Source organism: Candoia aspera, chromosome 3, assembly GCF_035149785.1.
Source record: "Candoia aspera isolate rCanAsp1 chromosome 3, rCanAsp1.hap2, whole genome shotgun sequence".
NCBI classification, from domain to species: Eukaryota; Metazoa; Chordata; class Lepidosauria; order Squamata; family Boidae; genus Candoia; species Candoia aspera.
Genome location: NC_086155.1, coordinates 94,333,286 through 94,351,981, shown reverse-complemented (window position 1 = coordinate 94,351,981; position 18,696 = coordinate 94,333,286). Strand labels below are relative to the sequence as shown.

At 45.3% G+C, this 18,696-nt stretch overlaps 1 protein-coding gene across 3 annotated transcripts in view; it reads left to right on the top strand.

The window, feature by feature from the left end:
• The first annotated feature begins 1,641 nt into the window (after nucleotides 1–1,641).
• LHX9 (LIM homeobox 9) overlaps nucleotides 1,642–18,696 on the top strand; it is a 33,292-nt gene continuing 16,237 nt past the window's right edge. For 2 of the 3 annotated variants that reach the window (XM_063300161.1, XM_063300160.1), the window contains exons 1-3: nucleotides 1,642–1,815; nucleotides 5,090–5,292; nucleotides 9,503–9,873. In XM_063300161.1, the coding sequence (XP_063156231.1) occupies nucleotides 1,642–1,815; nucleotides 5,090–5,292; nucleotides 9,503–9,873 (748 nt within the window). Of the gene's footprint in view, nucleotides 1,816–5,089; nucleotides 5,293–9,502; nucleotides 9,874–16,128; nucleotides 16,135–18,696 lie in introns of all 3 variants that reach the window. The other variant, XM_063300162.1, reaches the window with a different exon arrangement.

The window sequence follows — 18,696 nt, the reverse complement described above, 5'->3', positions numbered from 1 at the left end:
AATCATTCACTCAGCTGATCCAGTGAGCAACCATCTCAACCTCAAGAGATCACGTGTGGAAGAGAGCACTTCCTACTAAATCCCGCCTATCCCAAACTTGATATTTCTCAGTCCTCCACCAAAACCTACAGCACTAAGTCTCTATCCTTTTTTAACTTTCTTCAACTAGTTCTCTCCTTTCCCCCTGCCCTGCTAGCATCTTCAAATATAGTATTCCTTTGCTGGCTTCCTCTGGAGCTGGGTGACATCAACACATTTAAACAGGGACATTATACTAGGTAGGGAAGATTTCTCCATAGAAGAAAAGAGAAAGGCCACTCTGGTCCATTTGCAAAGGGTGAGGAGTTCTGCCAAAACGACAGGCATTGGTGCAACCGCTGTTTTCTCTGAGTCCCGGCCCCCTAGGTGGAACTCCTTGCCATGAAACTCAGTGGGCCTTTCTTCAGGGGTATTAGAACTAGGGAAAGTTCTAAAACAAAATATTAATATTAAACAACATTCGCTTTTACTCAAAAGTAAACCTCACTGAGTTCCTTCAGCAAGTCTAGAATAAAACCTTTGCCTATTTTTACGTCTTCTGCTGGAATGTAAGGGATTATATTTACAGTCTCCGAGAAAGTCGGATCTATTCTAAGTTATTCCTGACCTTGCCTTCGTTCGTCTGTCCCTCCGTTCCACCGTCCCTTCTCGTCTTGGTCAGGGGCGGGTTTCCAGCCAAGTTCCATTCAAAGAGCCTCCCTGCCTCTTTCTCTCTCCCCTTTTTCATTGTTAAAAATTATTTGAACTTGAGGTCTGTATGCCAGGCAAGGATTTGGGGGAGAATCTGGAGGATGGGTGGATGGGGTACAGGACTACAATCTAGACTCCCCCCTCCACTCCGCGGGAGATGCTTCTTGTCCCCTCCCTATCGTTGACTGAAGGAAGGGGTCTAAACCCTCTCCCACCCACTCTTCCGGAATATTTGTCACTGCTTGCCCAACACGGTGGGGGCTGGCGAAGTTTGACAGCTCTTTGTTGTCTGTAGAGCAGGAGGAGGAGGAGGAGCAGGGGGCTGGTGGCAGCTCCTGGGTGAGGACTCCTCCTCCTGAATTATCCAAACTGGGTTGGCTTCTGTCTCCAACAAATTGGACAGAGCTCCAGCAAGCAGCAGTCCCACATCCAAGCGAGAGCAACAGGAACTTTCAAGCAAACGGAGATCTCTGCTTTAACCTCCCCCCCTCCACACACACACACACACACACACACATTTCCTATCTCGTTTGGCTTTTCTTTGTCTTTTAACACCCCGTCCTCCCCTTTCTTTTGCCGGAACCATTTTTGCTCTGCCTCTGTTTGCCCAAGTCTCAACTCCGTGTCTGCGTTCTCCCCCTTTCTCTCCCGCCTCCCCGTTTTCCCCTTCTTCCCCTCCCCTCTGGGTCCGTCCCGTTCCTTGCCCGCCCTTTCTTCAGGAAGGAGCCCGTTCTTTTGCGCCGGCCAGGCGGGGGGAGACTCCAAAGACCACCGCCGCGAGCCGCCGCGCTGCAGCCCCCGCAGTCTTCGGCTGTTGCCTGCCTTCTCTCCGGAGCCACGAAGCTTCTCCCGCGGGCTCGTCCCGTCGCCCGGCGATTCGGATGCTCTAAACCAAGACTCTGGGGCCTGTATATGGAAATAGTGGGGTGCCGAGCCGAAGGAAACGCGTGTCCCTTCCGTTCCCCAGCCATGCTTTTCCACGGCATCTCCGGAGGCCACATCCAGGGGATCATGGAGGAGATGGAGAGGCGGTCCAAGAACGAATCCCGCCTGGCTAAAGCGGGACAGATGAACGGCCGGGAAGCGGTAAGCAGCGGCGGAAAAAGCCGGGAGCTTTCACAGAAGAGATGAAGGAAGGGTGGATTTTGGGAGGGAGAGAGAAAGGGACACCCCCCTCCCAATCCTAGTAGTAAAGTAACCAGAACCTCCCAGGGACACTGGAATGTCTTGTGCGTGTGTGTGTATCTGAGAACGCCCAACGAGACGTTCTTCAAGTCTTAGTTCCAGATATCTTTTTAAAAGGGTAGTTTCCATTTGTCTTTTTAAAAAGAGGCCAACCGGTTTTTCCTTCGCTTTAAAATCACAATTATTTCTCTATATCTGGGTTATTTTTTAAAAAAAGACAACACAGACACAGGTATTACAGCGCGATCGTAAGGATATTTACTCAAAGTAAATTCCACTGAATTTTTTAAAGTCAGGCTTTCAAGTTCCAACCTACTTCGTGAAAGTGTGCATGTGTGTGAGCGCACGCGGGTAAACATGACCCAGTGCAGGTCTAGGACCTCCAGAAACCATTCTCCAGGGAAAGGGAGGCGTTGCTCGCGAACAAACCTGCTTAAAATCGATTTACCATCCTCGCCCCTCGCCTGCCTAGACTTCAGTCTTCTTCGCTGACCTCCCTCTTCAAAAGGGTTTAGGGTTTGGACCCTACCCAATTGCCTGAACGTCGAGTCTCCGTTTCTGCACCAGCCCGGTCCTGATCAAGGTTGGGAAGCAAGTTCAGGAACGTTTGCCTACTCGAGGATAGAAGCCACGATTTAAGCAGGAGCGTTTTCAACCCAGTGTGCGAGTGAGAAATGAACCTCACAGGGCTCAGTGCCATTTGCTTCTGAGTAAGTCTGATGACAATCGGGCTGGAAGGCATTTAATGGGGACGTCTAAGAAGAAAGATATTCACCGAGGCTCTCCAGGGAAAGGAGAGTGTAAACCCAACAGGCTCCAAAACGAAATTGCTCGGGAGACTTGAAGGCGACCAAATTTACTTCCAAGTAAGTTCAATACCCTTTGGAAAGACTCCGGTGCCTTTTATATTCCAAACCATTTGTAAAAATAGATGCCATAGGGGTGAATTAAGCATTTTGATGGCTTTCAAACAGAATAATTTAAGTTATATCATTCGGGTGCTGCTGGAAATTCATTTTAATTTCTTGCATAGGAAAAAAGAAATATTTATCCTCGCTTCACTCCTCTGGCCCGCTCTAAAGGCTCCAACTTGTAAAAGTAGCACTGAGGCTGAGCGAAATCGACCAAACGGAAGAAAAAAGCAACGTTCAGCAGAAGATCCCCCTCCCACTCCGCCCCCAGATTTACTTTTCTCTTTTAAAAAGCCTAATAATTGGGGTCGTTCTGAGCGTTAAGCAGAAAGGCAGAGCAGTTGCTTGAGCATTAGCTGGCTCCAAAGCTCTAAATTAAGTCGAGGGGCTCCAGCGGAAAGAAAAGGGGCTGGGAAGTGGGTAAATAAGGACATTTCCGTTGCTCCCAAATCCCGGGAACTCCAAAGGCATCCATGACGGATCCAAGTAACGGTCCACAGAAAGCTGCGCTTCAGTAAATTGGACTCTCCTCTACCGCAGCAGAGACCAAGTTCATTACGGCAACAGCTTCGTTGGGATTTCGGTCTCTTTCACTCTCCCCACGCTTTACAGGGAAGAGAGGAAGAGAGAAATCCCAAATAAAAAAGCAGACAGACGGACACAGAGGAAAAGGAAAAACAACACTGTTCCCATTCCTTGTCCCTGAAAGGTTCAACCTGTTATATTTTTAATCTGCGGAAAGTTTTCAGTGGTTTCCCAAATGGTCTAAACCTTTCCCCTTCCTCTCTCAAAGTCAAAGATAAACTGGGAAAGAATTTTTCAAAATAGCGATTAGTTCCCCCCCCCCCGCCCTCCAACAAACTTACTACTTGTTTTACTAGGCCACGTGCTTGATTTAAACAATATCTCCGCCGCTGTCCTTCCTAGTGGACTTTCCCAAAATCCAGGCAGTAAGGACGTTATCAGGCATGTGCTCTACCCCCTTTTCCCCTTAAGTAAACACCCCGAAGGGAACAAAAAAGATGAAATGGTGCTTCCCTCTTTCTTTCCGTCCTCTCAGTGGTCTGACACTTCTTTCAAAATGTGTTCTGTAGCTCGGCCCAGGTCAGGAGAATAAAAGCGAATGGCTCGGGCAGCAGGTCTCCACCCCCGCGCACCTTTGCGGGCTCACGGCCCGATCTGTCCCAGGGTTGTTTCCTCGGAAATAAATCCCCAACCAAAAGAGTCGCGCTTTGAAGAGGAACCAGAGAGAGCTCGGCCTTCTGCGCTTCCAGGAGGCGAAGCAGCCGAGCCTCTCGCCCACTCTAGATTTTCTGCCTTGCTCTCGGGCGCATCCCTTCGCTGCACGAAGGCCGGAAAAGGGATTTTGGTCCGGGACGAAGAAGGAACCGAGGGTTGTATCTGCTCTGTCCAGAATGTAAAAGGATAAGATCCCGACCCCCCTTCCCCTCACCACCAGCTAATATCATCCGTGTCAAAAGATCGGCTTCTCGCAGAAGCGGCTCTATACAGCGTGAGGAGTGAAAGGCGAGCTAAGGAGCAAACGAGAGGTTGCCAGTTTCTGCCTGAGGCTGAGGCCACTTTAAGCTTGAGGAGAGATCCAGAGGTTTCTCCCAGCAAAAGTTCCCCCAGGGAGGCCAACATAAGCCAAGAATACCGACTTCACCCCTCGCGTCTTCTAGGGTGTCCTCAGTTTCCTGAGGACTCCGCAGCCTTGTGTGAACCCAGCCATCACGCTCTGCCAGCGGAGAGCGAAGAGTTGAGTGAGCCCAAACAATTGTGGTTTATTGAGTAAGCCAGAGAGCTTAATGTTGGATAAACCCAGACAATGGAGTGGATCCGGATTCACTGTGCAAGCTTAACCCTATCTGTGTGGAACTAAATGTAATAGAATTCAACAGGACTTACTCCCAGGTAACCTGTGATCAGGTACGTGGAATGAAGCTGACTCCCATTAAAATCCATGGGACGGAAATCATCTCTAGTCCCCTTGTCCCCTCAGAAACGAAGTGCCACTAAAATACTACACACGAAGCTGGGAGTAAGACCAAAGGAATGTAGCAGGTTTACGTCGGAGTAGGTTTGTGTAGAATCGCGCTGTAAACCTTCGGCTGAGGCCCGTTATTCATCCCTTGCGAGTTTGCTTGGAAATGTCTCTGCTATTGAAATTTTAAAAAACCCAAAGAAACCGAAAAGGTGCACCTGATTAGATGTCGAGTCTGTGAGCTTTTGCCCGATCCGCTGACGTTTGCTTCCTTCTGCAGAACATGCCTCCGCTGAGCCCGGAGAAGCCTGCCCTGTGCGCAGGATGCGGGGGCAAAATCTCCGACCGCTACTACTTGTTGGCTGTGGACAAGCAGTGGCACCTCCGCTGCCTGAAGTGCTGTGAATGTAAACTGGCTTTGGAGTCAGAACTCACCTGCTTTGCCAAGGACGGCAGCATTTACTGCAAGGAGGATTATTACAGGTACAACCCGCAAGGGGTGGGGTGGAGTGGCAAATAAGATGGGATGCAGTGAGGCACAAGTATGCCTCTTGGCTTGGAACTTTTCCTTGGAAAAATCATCTCCGAGGGAACATTCACACATACTTGCAGGACACGTTAGTTTTCCGCCCTTGATTTGTAAGGCTGGATTTATGCAGGCATGAATGTCGACTGTAGCACTTAACTAGATACACCGCCCCTTTTTGGGGTGGTAAATTAAACATCTCTGAGGCAATATCGGGGTCTTATTTCCCACTGAAAATGGAGAAGTGACATCCAGGAGTGAACGGACCTTCCTCCTCACCAATAAACAGGGAACTAAGCCATTGACTCAACTGCTTTGTTGGAAATTATGGTAAAGGCAATTCACACGTGTGCTTCCTTGGACGGAACCTTTTTTGGGGCTTCCGGACGGAACGCGAGAATTGCCTCTATAGGAAAAAAATAAATAAACGCGTACTTTGCCTCTGTTGGAGGAAAGGGAGGGGTGTCGTCAAGCGGTTTAAAATCCTGTCAGAGACATTAAATCTGTTCCTCCCATCATTTCTCACCGCGGCGAAGCCTGCGTGAGGGAGGCTGACGCCTTGAGGCCTAAGGGTTGAATAGATTAGGTGAAAAAGTATGAAAGAGTCCAGAGAAGTCTAGATTGCAGTCTTCGGCTTGTGGAGGACCATCCGCACGTGCGCATTCCCCTTTGAATTGGATGCGCGTGAAAAGGCCCTCAGAAGCACAGGTGGAAAAGTCCAGAGCAGAGATCCCTGCTGGGCTGCAGGGACGCAAACATTTTACTGGCTGCTGGAAAATAACTGGCTGCTACCTAGCGGGGTGTATCTCCTCTGCCCGGGCTGCTGGCCAAGGCCTTCTCCGCTCCACCGAGCTTTACAAAACGCCTTCTTCCTGTAGGAAGAACGGGTTGCTTAGAACAGGCAATGGGGCAAAAGTCAAGCCACCAGGAAGGCCGCTTTCCAAACACTCCAAAATACTTTCCCCCGAGAATCAGTGCAACATCTCTACAACACTAGTGACCTCTTACTTGAATTGCACCCGTGAACACTTACAGATTATGTATTCATGCAGTTCGTTTAATCGGGTCAGGAATGCATGAAGCAGAGGGATTCGCACAACCTGTTAAACTGGATTAGTGTTAATCTTAGCAAAGGCTGGATGTGGAGAGCGCGCAATTGCTAGTGTTATGCAGGTATGCGAAATCAGACCATTTGATTAGGCTATGTTTCAATGTATTCTGCCTAGTCAGAAAATGGGTTAACTAAGTAACCGGGTTAAGAGTCACTGTCCTAGCGTGTCCTGTGCAGATTTTCTCGGTGGTCCGCCCCGCCGTGTTCTTTTCTGAGGAAGGCTGAAGCGCTGGATCCACCCACTCCTTAACTAGGGCCTCGAAGGAAAGAGACTTGGCACAGAGGCGCTCCTCCTGGACAGCCTGCTCTGTCTCCTTGCTAATGAGAAACTGTCCTCCGACAAGCCTGGCTTTAGTCGGCCTGTTAAAGAGATGAGTTCGGATTTTTATCAGCCTCTCTTCCCAATGCTCTGAGCGAATACTTCCCATCTGTACTGTTATCTTCCCCCAGAGCCTCAAGCTTCCTTGGAACCATTTCCTATTGATTTTAGGGAAACCTCTAAGGTGTCTACAAACGTGGGCCCTGCTCCTATTTATTCAACACTAAGTCCTGTTGAACTCAATGAGATCTGTTTCCAAGTAATGGTGAGTTAGGGCTGCCACCTTTACCTTAAACCGTCCAAAAGTAAGAAAGGAGCCAGGGTGTGCTTTATGTTTAGCTTTATTTCTGAAAGGTATATTCAAAAACATAAATTCTTAAACTTAGAATTAAGCTTAGGCTTTATTTCCAGTGTTATCGTTCTCAAACAACCAAAGAGTGACTTTGAATTACTGGGCTTTTCAATTTCGAAGGATTCTTGCCAAAGATGGGTGCCAGTGTAACGCGTGAACCTATTGTTGGTTATTATATAAATAACGGTGCCATTCCACGCAGATCTTTTTCAGAGTATGACCCATTCATCTGAACGGGGCTCTCTCCTCGTCCCGCGTGAATGGATAGAGGATTCCCCACATTTAGCTGGGGCCAGAGTGGTAGAAGCTGCTTAGGATCCACATTTCATACCCCCAGGCTAAACGCCTTGTTGTGGTAATAAATCCCGCAGTCAAGGGAGAAGCAAACTCGGCTCCCTGCTCGCCCCCTCCTTTTGCCGGAGGGGACCAACGCTAAGCCGGTGGGGGGAGAGGCCCTCTTTCTTCGCTGTTCTTTGATTTTGCGCTGCGGGGAAAGGAGCTTTGCCGCTCTCTGGCTTCTGGGCTTGCCGGCGAACGCTCTCTCCACCTGAGAAGTCCCGAAGGAGCATCGCCGAACTGAGCCCGAAAGAGCACCCCTGAGCGCACGCAGAGAGCATGTGCTGTAGACCCGGGACTACAGCTAATAGCAATATTTTGGGTAGTTAGTTTGAGTGCGGGGAGAAGAACGTGAGGCTGGGCTCCCTCACATGCTTGAGTCTCCCCTCCTCCCCCCCTTATTCCGGGACAGCAGATGATTCTTTGGGGATCCCAGCTCCCATTTCTGAGCGCCGCCTTCCATTGCAAAACAACACAGCGGTCCTGCAAAATCGAGTAGATTGATTTAATAGATTAATCGGTTTAATTGCTAGATGTGCTATTTTTTCCAGGCAAGGGTTGATCAAAAGACGAATTTGCCCTTCAGCTCAGGAGAGAACACTTTTTTGGTGGAGGGAGGAAACTACAACTCACTCCTGGTGGGAGAGTCTAAAAATACATCATAACTCCATCCCACCCCAGAAGAAAGCTAATTCTTCACTTTCTGGAATTGTTAGCCTTAAAAGCCATGCAATTAATCCAGTGATGTTTCCTTAATCAAATGCCATTGCTTCACAAACAAACTAAAAACAGTTTGTGTAGGGGTGGAGGTTGCCATCTTATATTATTTTTTTTTGGTTGGTGGAAAAGGCGCCTACTTGTGATATGGAAATACAGTATTTTAAGAGAATTGTAATAGTACAGTCCTAATCCTTGTAAATTCAAAAGTAGTACCACTGAGTTCAATAGATAAGTGAGAATGACTGTGCAGGACCCACTATGGAGTGCTCCATTAACCCAATTTTCTGGGTTAATGGAGTACAAATGGGCTGTATTTACAGGACATATTGAACCATCAATTAACCACGCGGGACGGGTGTGCACAACATGCTAGGCCAAATGGTAAATTGGGACTATGTGATATCCGAAGGAAATAGAACCTTCCCCAGGGGAAATTAATGAGATTTACAGGGTTTATCCTAAGCATATTTCAAAAGTTCCATAAAGTTCAATGGGATCAATTCACAAATAAGGTGTATGCTGAGCTCAGAGCAATTTAAAAAAATGGTGGCATTTCTCTCCTTCCCCCACATCTGGGAAGGCTCTTACGAAATCTCTTTTTGCTTACTTGATTATACATGAATTTAAAAGGCAAAAGATCAGACTTAAAGTTTCAAGACACAATTACAGCACTCAGATCCAAGGATCATCTCGTTGTCATCCTTTTATAATTTTTTTTTTGTTCGTGTGCATGTGCCTCAGAGCCAGTGTTGACTCCTGGCGACTTTTCTTGGCAAGGTCTTTCGAAAGTGGTTAGCTATTGCCTCCTTCCCAGGGCTGAGAGAGAGTGACTGGCCCAGGTAACCTATCTGGCTTTGTGCCTACGGCAGGACTAGAACTCAGGGTCTCCCGGTTTCTAGCCTGATGCCTTATCACTAGACCAAACTGGCTCTCTGTCATCCTTATAAGCAATACCTATTTCTCCCCCTTGCCTGCCCAACTTTAGACACCTTTTCCATTTGATCTGTATGACACCGGAGTTCAGGGGTGGAACCCATCTAGAAGATCACTTTCCCCTCATTCCCTCTGGATATAGGAGCAGTGCAGGTGAGATTCACCCATTTTAAATGCTTTTTGAGCCAATCGCGGCATCCTTTCCCAAGCTGTAACTACTATGGTACTTTCCCTTGGCCCCAAGTGGTCTGAGCCCAACCAGACCCAACCTGCCCCCACCCCCCCGCCGCCCTTGGGCTGGTCAGTCTAATTCATTCAGTCAGGCCGGAGGGGCTGCAGTGCCGCTGCCCTCCGCTCTTGGCGGGACTTCGCTAACTCGGTGCGTTCTTCCTCCAGAAGGTTCTCCGTGCAGCGCTGTGCCCGCTGCCACCTGGGCATCTCGGCCTCGGAGATGGTGATGCGGGCCCGGGACTCGGTCTACCACCTCAGCTGCTTCACCTGCACCACGTGCAACAAGACGCTGACGACGGGCGACCATTTTGGCATGAAGGACAACGTGGTCTATTGCCGGGCGCACTTCGAGAGCCTGCTCCAGGGCGCCGACCCCGCCTCCTACCCGCCCGCGTCACTCAGCTACACTGAGCTGGCAGCCAAGGGCGGCGGCCTGGCCCTGCCTTACTTCAACGGCACCGGCACCGTCCAGAAAGGGCGGCCCAGGAAGAGGAAGAGCCCGGCTCTGGGCGTCGATCTGGTCAGCTTCAGTTCAGGTGGGTCGCAGGATAATCTGCTTCGCTTCGGGAGGAGCGTGGCAGCGCCTTAATCTCTCTACCTCCCAAAGGCTCGTTCATCCTCAACCTTAGAGCCTGGGAGACACGCTTGTTTTTTCCCCGAAGGGTGCTGTATGTGAACTGCAGAGCAGGATCTTTGTGAGGCCATTTCAGAGTTTCCCAGCCCCCGCCCCAGCCCCAGCCCCAGCCCCAGCAATCTTTTCACCTTAGCCTTTAATAAATATCTTGTCAGAAATTACTATGGGTGAGAGGCTATTGACTTAAAGGAAGAATAAGAACCTGTCACTGTAAAGTTGGCCTTCAAGCCTGAAATGAAATACGCTTTTTGGAGAATAAGAGCATACACTGTGTAGAAGAAAGTTCCCCTGAGTTTAAGGGAAACATAGGTTATGTCCACACATAAACACATGAATCTATGGTTAACTTAACCCTGGTTTTCTTAATCCAATTTCCTTGGTTTGGGGATACATGGAAGTATCAAATGACTACAGGGTTGTGATTCACACTGCTCGCTAAGTCAAAATGTAGATGATGTATTTTTCCAATCCAACTTTTGCTGTTTAGGGGATTGAGTGAATCCATCCAGTAAGTTTAGGATTGAGTTCAAATGGTATTTATTTCAGATAACTATTGCATGTTCCTCCTGCCTGTCTCAGTTTATATTTGGAACAGTTCTTTTTCTCTAGGAAATTTGTAAATGCAAATGTATTTCTTCTCCTCACTTTCCTTAGTAACTTCTTCCTATCAAGCACACTGAGTTTGGTCTAGGTTACAATAAGCATATTTTCAAGCAAGTAGGATGAAGGCAGAAAATAATATGCTGCTGATATTTTACTTTTAAATATACAAAGTGAACCACTGAGGTATGCCTGTAACCTTTAAAACAACTCTGCAAGGTAGGACAGTCTGATTTGCCTGCACTACCAATGATGAATCACTGAAAAATAGGGAGGTTCTTTTGGCTTTAGTGTTTATGACAGCATGGCTTTGGATCTGGACACTTCTTGGATCAAAGGACTTTTCACCACTTAGAGTGCAAACCTAGCTATGCCTGCTCTGAAATAAGTGCAATTGTTCAGTAGGGCTTCCTTCCTCACAGGAAAATAACGCTACATTTGTCCATTTATTTATTTAATTTATTTATCAAATTTTGCCACCTGCCATCTCCCTGAAAGTTCTGCCCAATGGAGTCACTGGTATCTACTTCTGAGAAGACACAACTTTTTAAAAGTTTTATTGGGATGTGTAGTTTCTGCTGTTGATCTTTCCTATAAGAAAAGGGTTATTGGACGTTTTGGAATTAGACAATCAATTTATCATAATTACTAAAAAAATTAGAAAGACAGAGGTAATCTTAGTAATACAATGCCATCACTGTAATGGGATAAAACCTGTTTTCATTGATGGTACTTCCCCAGAACGACCACACTCTAAATTGCTAGTATGGAAGTCTTAACAAAAAAGCCGAAATGCTAATGGTGGTGATGAGAATCACGACCCCACCACATTTAGGCAGAGCTGAAACCTACGTATTCGTTCAGACAGAAATCAACAGCGCAATCTGGTTCCTAGGTACTCTGCAGTAGGCCCCAATTAATTATTTGGTGCTTATGCTCAGGAAAATGTGCACAGGCTATTTTCCCGTCGCCGTTGCGAAAGCCTTTTTTGAGAAGAGGCGTCCCTGGTTCCGAGAGGCCCCGAAGATTGCGGTCAACCGAAGGGACTCCGCTAGACCTCCCCTCTGTGAAGTGGCGAGTGCTTTGTCCGAAGAGGGCTCTGTTTGTTCGGTTCTCTTAGCTCGTGTGCAACTCGGTCTGGTCCAGAAGGATAGAGTGGCTGTGTGCATGCTTCGCGTGAATTTGAACTTCTGGAAAAACAGGGAGGGAGCTTGGGGCGAGAAAGACGACACTCCGCGGCTGGTTATTTTGGATCCGACCTTCTTGCAGGAAATCGCCTGAAGCGAGGTTCCTTCGGGCGTGGCTCTAGTCCCGGGTCGCAGGTCCAAGATGCTCCGGAGAACAGCCTTCGACCGTGTTGATACAACAAGCTAAATCGAGTCGGCCGGACGCCTGGCGGCTCTCTTCCCAGCTACAACACACGAGGGTTGAATGGGCTGGGTTTTCGGGGGCTGCGCAAACCCGCTCCTTTGCCTTTTTTAAAGTTCGAGGTCCTGCACCAACCCAGAAAATGGGTTAATCCCGTAACCAGTTGAAGCCTTTGTTTGAAGATCCCCCTCTGCGCTGCGGGACAGAGTGCTCTCAGGCGGGGGTAGAAGGAAGCCGAGCTGTTTTTAATTGTTCGCTGTTAATTGGAGCTGGCACCGGCACCTCTGGCAGCGGAGCCGCTTTGAGGCCAGGCGAACGGCCAGGGAGCGCTGGGGCGCCTCTTCCCTCTGAGGCAGGCTGGGCCGCATCCAGCGGGGAGGGGCCGCCGGAGGGCGTGTCGTCACTCGCGGGGAGGGCAACTCTGCGCCCGGGGCTAGTCTCTCTTTGAACCGGGCAGCCCCCACCTTCTTCCCCGGTAGGAATGCGAGGCAGATAATTGGGAGGGGTGGCTGCAAGTTTGGGCACCCTTCTCTAGGAGGGGACGAAGACGGCAGCAGTACAGTGGCTTGCTGTCGAGGAAGCGGCCTTTCCTTGCCTCACCGCCCCAGCCTTATTTCAGAGCGAAATAAAGGGATTTGAAGTCATCCAGCTGTTTCTGAACAGCCCCATCCTACCCAGGTTTATTCAAAAGTAAGTCTCTTAACCCCCATCTTCGCAAAGTCCCCCGGGCTGCGACCTTCCCGATGCAATTGGGTTGGTTTGCACTGTTTTCTGCCAAAAAGTTTATATAGGGTGGAAGTGTCAGGAAGATTCAGAAGATATTTCTGAATACATTCATTTCACTGGGGCTTCCTCCACTGGGCTTCGGGTTCGAGTTGCTTACTTTTCAGGGCACAGTTAACTTAATTGTACTTCGTCCTGGGCTTGGCGCCTTCGGTTTCGTTGCAGTCCTTTCATTTCTGCCTCGGAGCGACTCAGTTTTAGGAACAAAACACTCCTCCCGTCAGACGACGTTAATACTGCCCTTTCAGAGAAGAAGAAAGCGAAAATGTGTGCAGGATAATTTAGAAAACAGCGCGGGGACGCCCCAGACGGGCGGAAAAGGGACACCTCACGGTTCCTAACTTTCTCCGAATGACGTCATGAATCGGCCCCGATTTATTTCGCGGGTGGGGGTAAGGGACCGTGTAGGAAGATTTCCAGATCGATCGCTCCCAGAATCTATTCAAGAAGCTCAGGTCGATAGCTGGGTGTGTGAGGTCTGACTGGAATCGTTCACTCGTTTATAATCGTGCTGAAAAATAAAGACAAAACCAAACCCGGGTACAATTCCGAGCTAGAAAGCTTTAATCACTACGACTGAACGAATGCTTTATTGCAGAGAGCAGAAGAATAACTGTGACAATTAATGACGAACAAATAACCAAATATTTCTAAGCAGGTAACCATATTTGTTTTAAAAAAAGATGATGCTGAGTAAATTTTAGAGAATTAAATGCTAACCCTATAATGTTTTCCCCAAAGTTAGCAAGACTGAAGTTAATGAGGGTTCCACCATTCAACTCCTGTGGTTTTCAATAGGAGAATTAAGTACCTCTTTAAACCTTTTCTGGTGAAATGAACATGTCATGAGCATTGTTAAGGCTGGCTGGGTTGTGCCCCAAATTAGTTCGGCACATTTTATTATTTGAGGTTGTAGAAGTAGGCAAATCTTACAATCATCACAAAGAAATGATCAGGCCAATCAGATTATATATACATGCCTATTATTCTCTTCTGTTTCGGATCAAAGTGACTAGAAGCTGGACCTTAGCGTGTGATCCAAGACAGACTGGTACCCAGAGACCCAGTGTTATATTCCTGCTCTATTATTGGAACATCGAATCTCAGGAAAAATAAATGGTTTAATTCATATTCATCCAATGCTGGTGTAATGCAACACATTTACTGGAAAGGTAAAAACCTGTTAACAGCTAAAGAGACCACTGCATTTTAAAGCAGCTGTTTATCTATCTATTTATTTTGCTTTCTGTTGTCCAGATTCCCAAGAGGTGCTTGTCATGATTGATCCTGAAGGGGGAATATGTCTCTTTATTCTCCCTCCAACCTAACACTTAGAGCGTGATTTTTGTAATCTTTCTGATAAAGGGCAACCTTAACCTGGAATCCTATTTATGCTTGAATAAAATAGGGCTTATTTCTGGGCTATTCAGACATATGTAGTTCAGTTTTCCTTAGGGCAATGACATGTTGCAGTGAACTGGAGCTAAGGGCCAATGCTGGTAGAAAGTACCCATTCCTCCAAATGAAGGTCTCTTTTCCACAAACCAAATTAGGCAAAAAAGAATTTCCAAGCAGGAAAAGAACTGCAATATCTTACTTTTTTTGGCATACCTGAATATAATGTATGCAATACCATATATGTGATATGTTTACACACATATACCCAGTACCTGCATCTGCAGTTACCTTGGCTAGGATGTACCTCTGATTTGAAGCTGGCTTTTATTTAACCTTTTCTATGCATTTGCAGTGCAGACAGTATAGGAAATTGGAAAAAAAAAAAACCTTGGCAAATCACATCCACATTGTAATCAAGAAAACAATAAGGATATGTCCATGAAGTTCCCAGGAGTTACAGTAAGTATGGCTCAGAGGAGGAAGAAAGGCTCAAAATCACCATTACTCTGTTTTGTATGGTAAAAACCATTGTAAAGCAATTTACAACTAAATTTGAAATTCATATAGAAATATAACCTTTCAGGCTATGTAACCTGAATTTACTCTGAAAGAAGTTTGCCAGAGTTTCCAGAGAATTTTAGTCCTTCACGTGGCCCAAGTGGAACCTAATTCTGTGTACCTCCAATCCCACCCCCTCCATTCCGAGTCACTAGCTTAATATCTGAAAGTACAAAACAACTCCACAAGTATGTATAACTATTGTTAAAATATTACAGGACCTTGATAGTTTTTAAGTATCAGTACCATTTTATATCTACACTTCTACAGATCTTTATCAATAAGTCAGTCAATTTCTTTCTAAGTAGAACATACTGTATTTGGAGATTCAGAAATACAACAATTAATTCAGATCTAACTCACAAAATCCTTTTACTTAGCAAAATGGCATAAAACCTCCTTTTCCATGATAGATATTTTGTACAAGAAAGACAAGGTTTTTGGCATGATGAATTAGAGTATTTAAGGGAGGATAGAAAATCAAATACAGCACAGTGGAACAAAGATTGCAATTGAGAATTGAAATGGATTGGATTTTTTTTTTTTATATAAAGCCTGGCTGAATAGAATTTATATAGCATTTGACCTGCCCTCCCCTCCCTTCCATTTGAGTTCTGTAGCTAAAACAAGAGGCATCACATTTTCCAACAGTAAAAAATCTAAAATGTTAGCTCTCAACATTTTTGAACTGCCAAACAAATGTAGCAGTGACCTCTGGTGGCTTTTGAATGGAGGAGACCTGCTCATGGAATGGGAGAGGAGAGTTTTTGTGTATTGTTTAATTTGGGTGTGCTTGTGGCTATTGTGCTGGCCTTAAAATGTGACAGAGAGAAAAGTAAATTTGACATATTTTAGTAGGACTACTTCTCATTTGCCAAGCTTTCTTGTATTCAGATCAAAATCAGAAGTAGTGTAAATTGAAACTTATTTTCTTTCTCCCTCTTCAGAAATCTTTGAGATGCATTAATGTATAACCTATCCATTATTGACTATGCTGACTGAAAATGATGGTAAACTGTAGTTCAGGAAATCTAATAGCCCTTTGGCTGTGAAGGCTGCTTTGCTGGATTTGGATCTAGGACCATGAAAGCTTCTGTTTTTCAGCAAAGACTAAACTAGACAGAAAGATTTGGTATATGTGCCCCACTTCACTGTGCTGCAGGAGTATAGCAAAGCAATTTTTCCAATTCCCATTTTAAAACTTCAGTAGAGGACCCTTGTCCTTTTGTTGGGTTTAAGGCATTCTTCCTTTTCCAGGCAATTAAAGCTTGGTTTAGATCTGGTTTCAATGTACACATTTATAAAGATCTGATGAGGAACTTTGGCCTGCCAGTGGAAATCTCAAGGGGTGGACAGCATGTGGCAACTGTGCCAGGATATATAAAATATATAACTGAGTGTCTGTTTCTCTTTCTCTGTGTGTGTCTCATTAAAATCAGTTAATTATCAGCTATCAGTTAAAAATCAGAGGCAGAGATAAATATTTGGCTTCTTTGTGATGGAGTACATTCTCCTGGTCTTGGGAAAAATATATGTTGCTTCTGACAACATACCTACTACATTATGTTAAACTACCAATCATACATACTGGTTTATCGGGTTTCTTTATGAATAGGGAATTTGTCTTGCCAAGATTTTGTGGAGGCTGGTTTTTATATTCTCTCTGGTTTTCAAGGGTATTTTCACACAGGATATTGTGCTTGCCAACTGCCTTGCCTGGTTTTTGCTTTTATCAGAAATGTGGTCTGCAGGAAGCAGAAGCTTTTCATGGTATGGAGATAAATATCACCTGGTAGTTGCTATAGATGGAACCCCTGTTATGAAGGAACACCTAAGTGATGGGGTGGTCTAATTCAAACACTGGCAAACCTGTCTAATACTCACAGTGACTTTTACTTTGCTTTTACTTATCATATGTGCATAAACCTACATTACAGTAGCTTTAATGTTCATTTGGATTCTAGAAATAATTTTCTTTTGCTTTTGGTTGTCTGTAACAGACATTTATTTATAATATATTTACACACATTATTACCTAATCCATTCGCAAGACTCTGGATGGCTATTATCTACGAAAGGAAATCACATGTGCTTTCATAAATGAAAGTATCATGTTTATGAGTAAACACTCTAATAGTGCCGTTCTATCCATCTCTACTTAGAAATAAACCTCACTGTATTCATTGTGCCTTTCTTCCAAATGAGCAAATTTAGGAACTCTCTGCCTGTTTGGTAGCAGTAGTTCCTGGAAAGTCCATAAATCTCTTATTACAAAAGGCAAAGGGCAAAGAAGCAGCTCCACTGATAACTGCTGGCTCAAGGTACTGGCTGAAGATATGGTTCCTAAAGACCCTACTTCTTCCCTTTCTGTTTGGAAAGATGGTGCTGGGAGTATCACTGGGAAAATGCTGTTCTGCAATGCCCTGAACCAGCAGTTTCAGAAGCAGCAGCTCTCCATGCTCTATTGCAGCTACATCAAAGAAAAAGAATGCTTTATTTCAACGTGCATTTATGTGGGAATGATAGGAGACCAGACAAAGACTTGGGTAGCTTCATGTCAGCAATAGGTGTCTGCCTTAAGCTGTAGCCTCTGGTGTGCTTCCTTAGGACCCACGTAGACTAAGGATGAAAAATGATCCTCATCCTTGGAACATAGGATTGTATTTTTGGTCTTCCTTAAAGCAACTAGAACAACCGGGGAGGGGAATCCTAGTTTATTATAAAGCATCTCTAAGCGAAGTGTTTACATAATTGACATGCCAACAAGCAAAATGGGAGCAGCAATGTTGATAATTGGTAGAATGTCTTCTACGTCTGACAATGTTTTCAACTGGTGGCAGAAATTGAGTAAGACAGGTGTCCTTACACATGGACTCCAGACAGGGGTTACCAATGTGGAAAAGTTGTACTCTAATTAATCTCAAAACTGAAAAAAACAAAAAAATTAGGGGCAAGGCTTTATTTCTGGAACCAAAGGAATTTTGAAGATACTTTCACTAACTGAATGCAGCCATACGCATTAGAGAAAAAATTTAAGGAGGGTGAATGCCCCAAAACAGCATGATGAGGGCTGATCATGCTTGGCAAGTATAGTGTGTTAACTGTTTGGAAGGAAGCAAAATATTATAGAAAAAAGGGGTAGCTGGGTGTTGGAATCTTGTACCCTGAAGAAGAATATTCACCACTGCTCATTTTGTTGTAGACACTTCTTGTGGAACTTAATCCCAACATATTTTGTAATGTAGGTGGGAAATGATTAATTTAATGCAAGTCTAGTTAGTTCCAGTTCTTTCTTTTAAATCAACATTTCTTCTAGTGATAGGAAAAATAATTATCTGTTCTATTTGATTATCAGCTGGTAACTAAGGACATATGAGAGAATTTGCATGACCCAGTCCCAGATAAATGTGAACCATGTATTTTCTTAGATTCCAGTCCAATTAAGCAGTTTGTACTAAAAAGAAAAATAAATAGTTTACGTTAATGACGGTGGGCAGGACAAGTGTTGAGCACAGAGGTCTGGTAATCATGTGAGATTTTTAAAAAGAAGCTACTATTTGTGCAATGATGGAAAATATCCAGGATTAAATAGAGGGATGTAATATGTGGATTCAATGAACAAAGCAGGTATGAATGAATGAGATGGCAGGACTATATAGCCTCAGAACATTTTGAACCTAAACACTTTCCCCAGGAAGAAACTTTCACTGATTTTTCTAGTGAATATAATAGGATTGCAGCAGCAGGTTATAGAGTACTGTGTTTTAGTTTAAGAGCTGAAATAAATGAAAAAGGGATTAAGCAGGTGATTATGGGTTGCTTTCTCTGGTGTCACAGCAGCTTTTTCTGATCTGCTGGTAGTTCAGTAGCAAATGAAAGCTTACAAAGGCATGAAGAAAATTCAGTCTGCATACAAAAACAATGTGCTTAGATATAACTAAACTTGGATAGTTGTCTGCTTCTGTAATCACAAAGATAATTTTTATGATCCATGCTAATATTTGATAGAGTAAGTGGC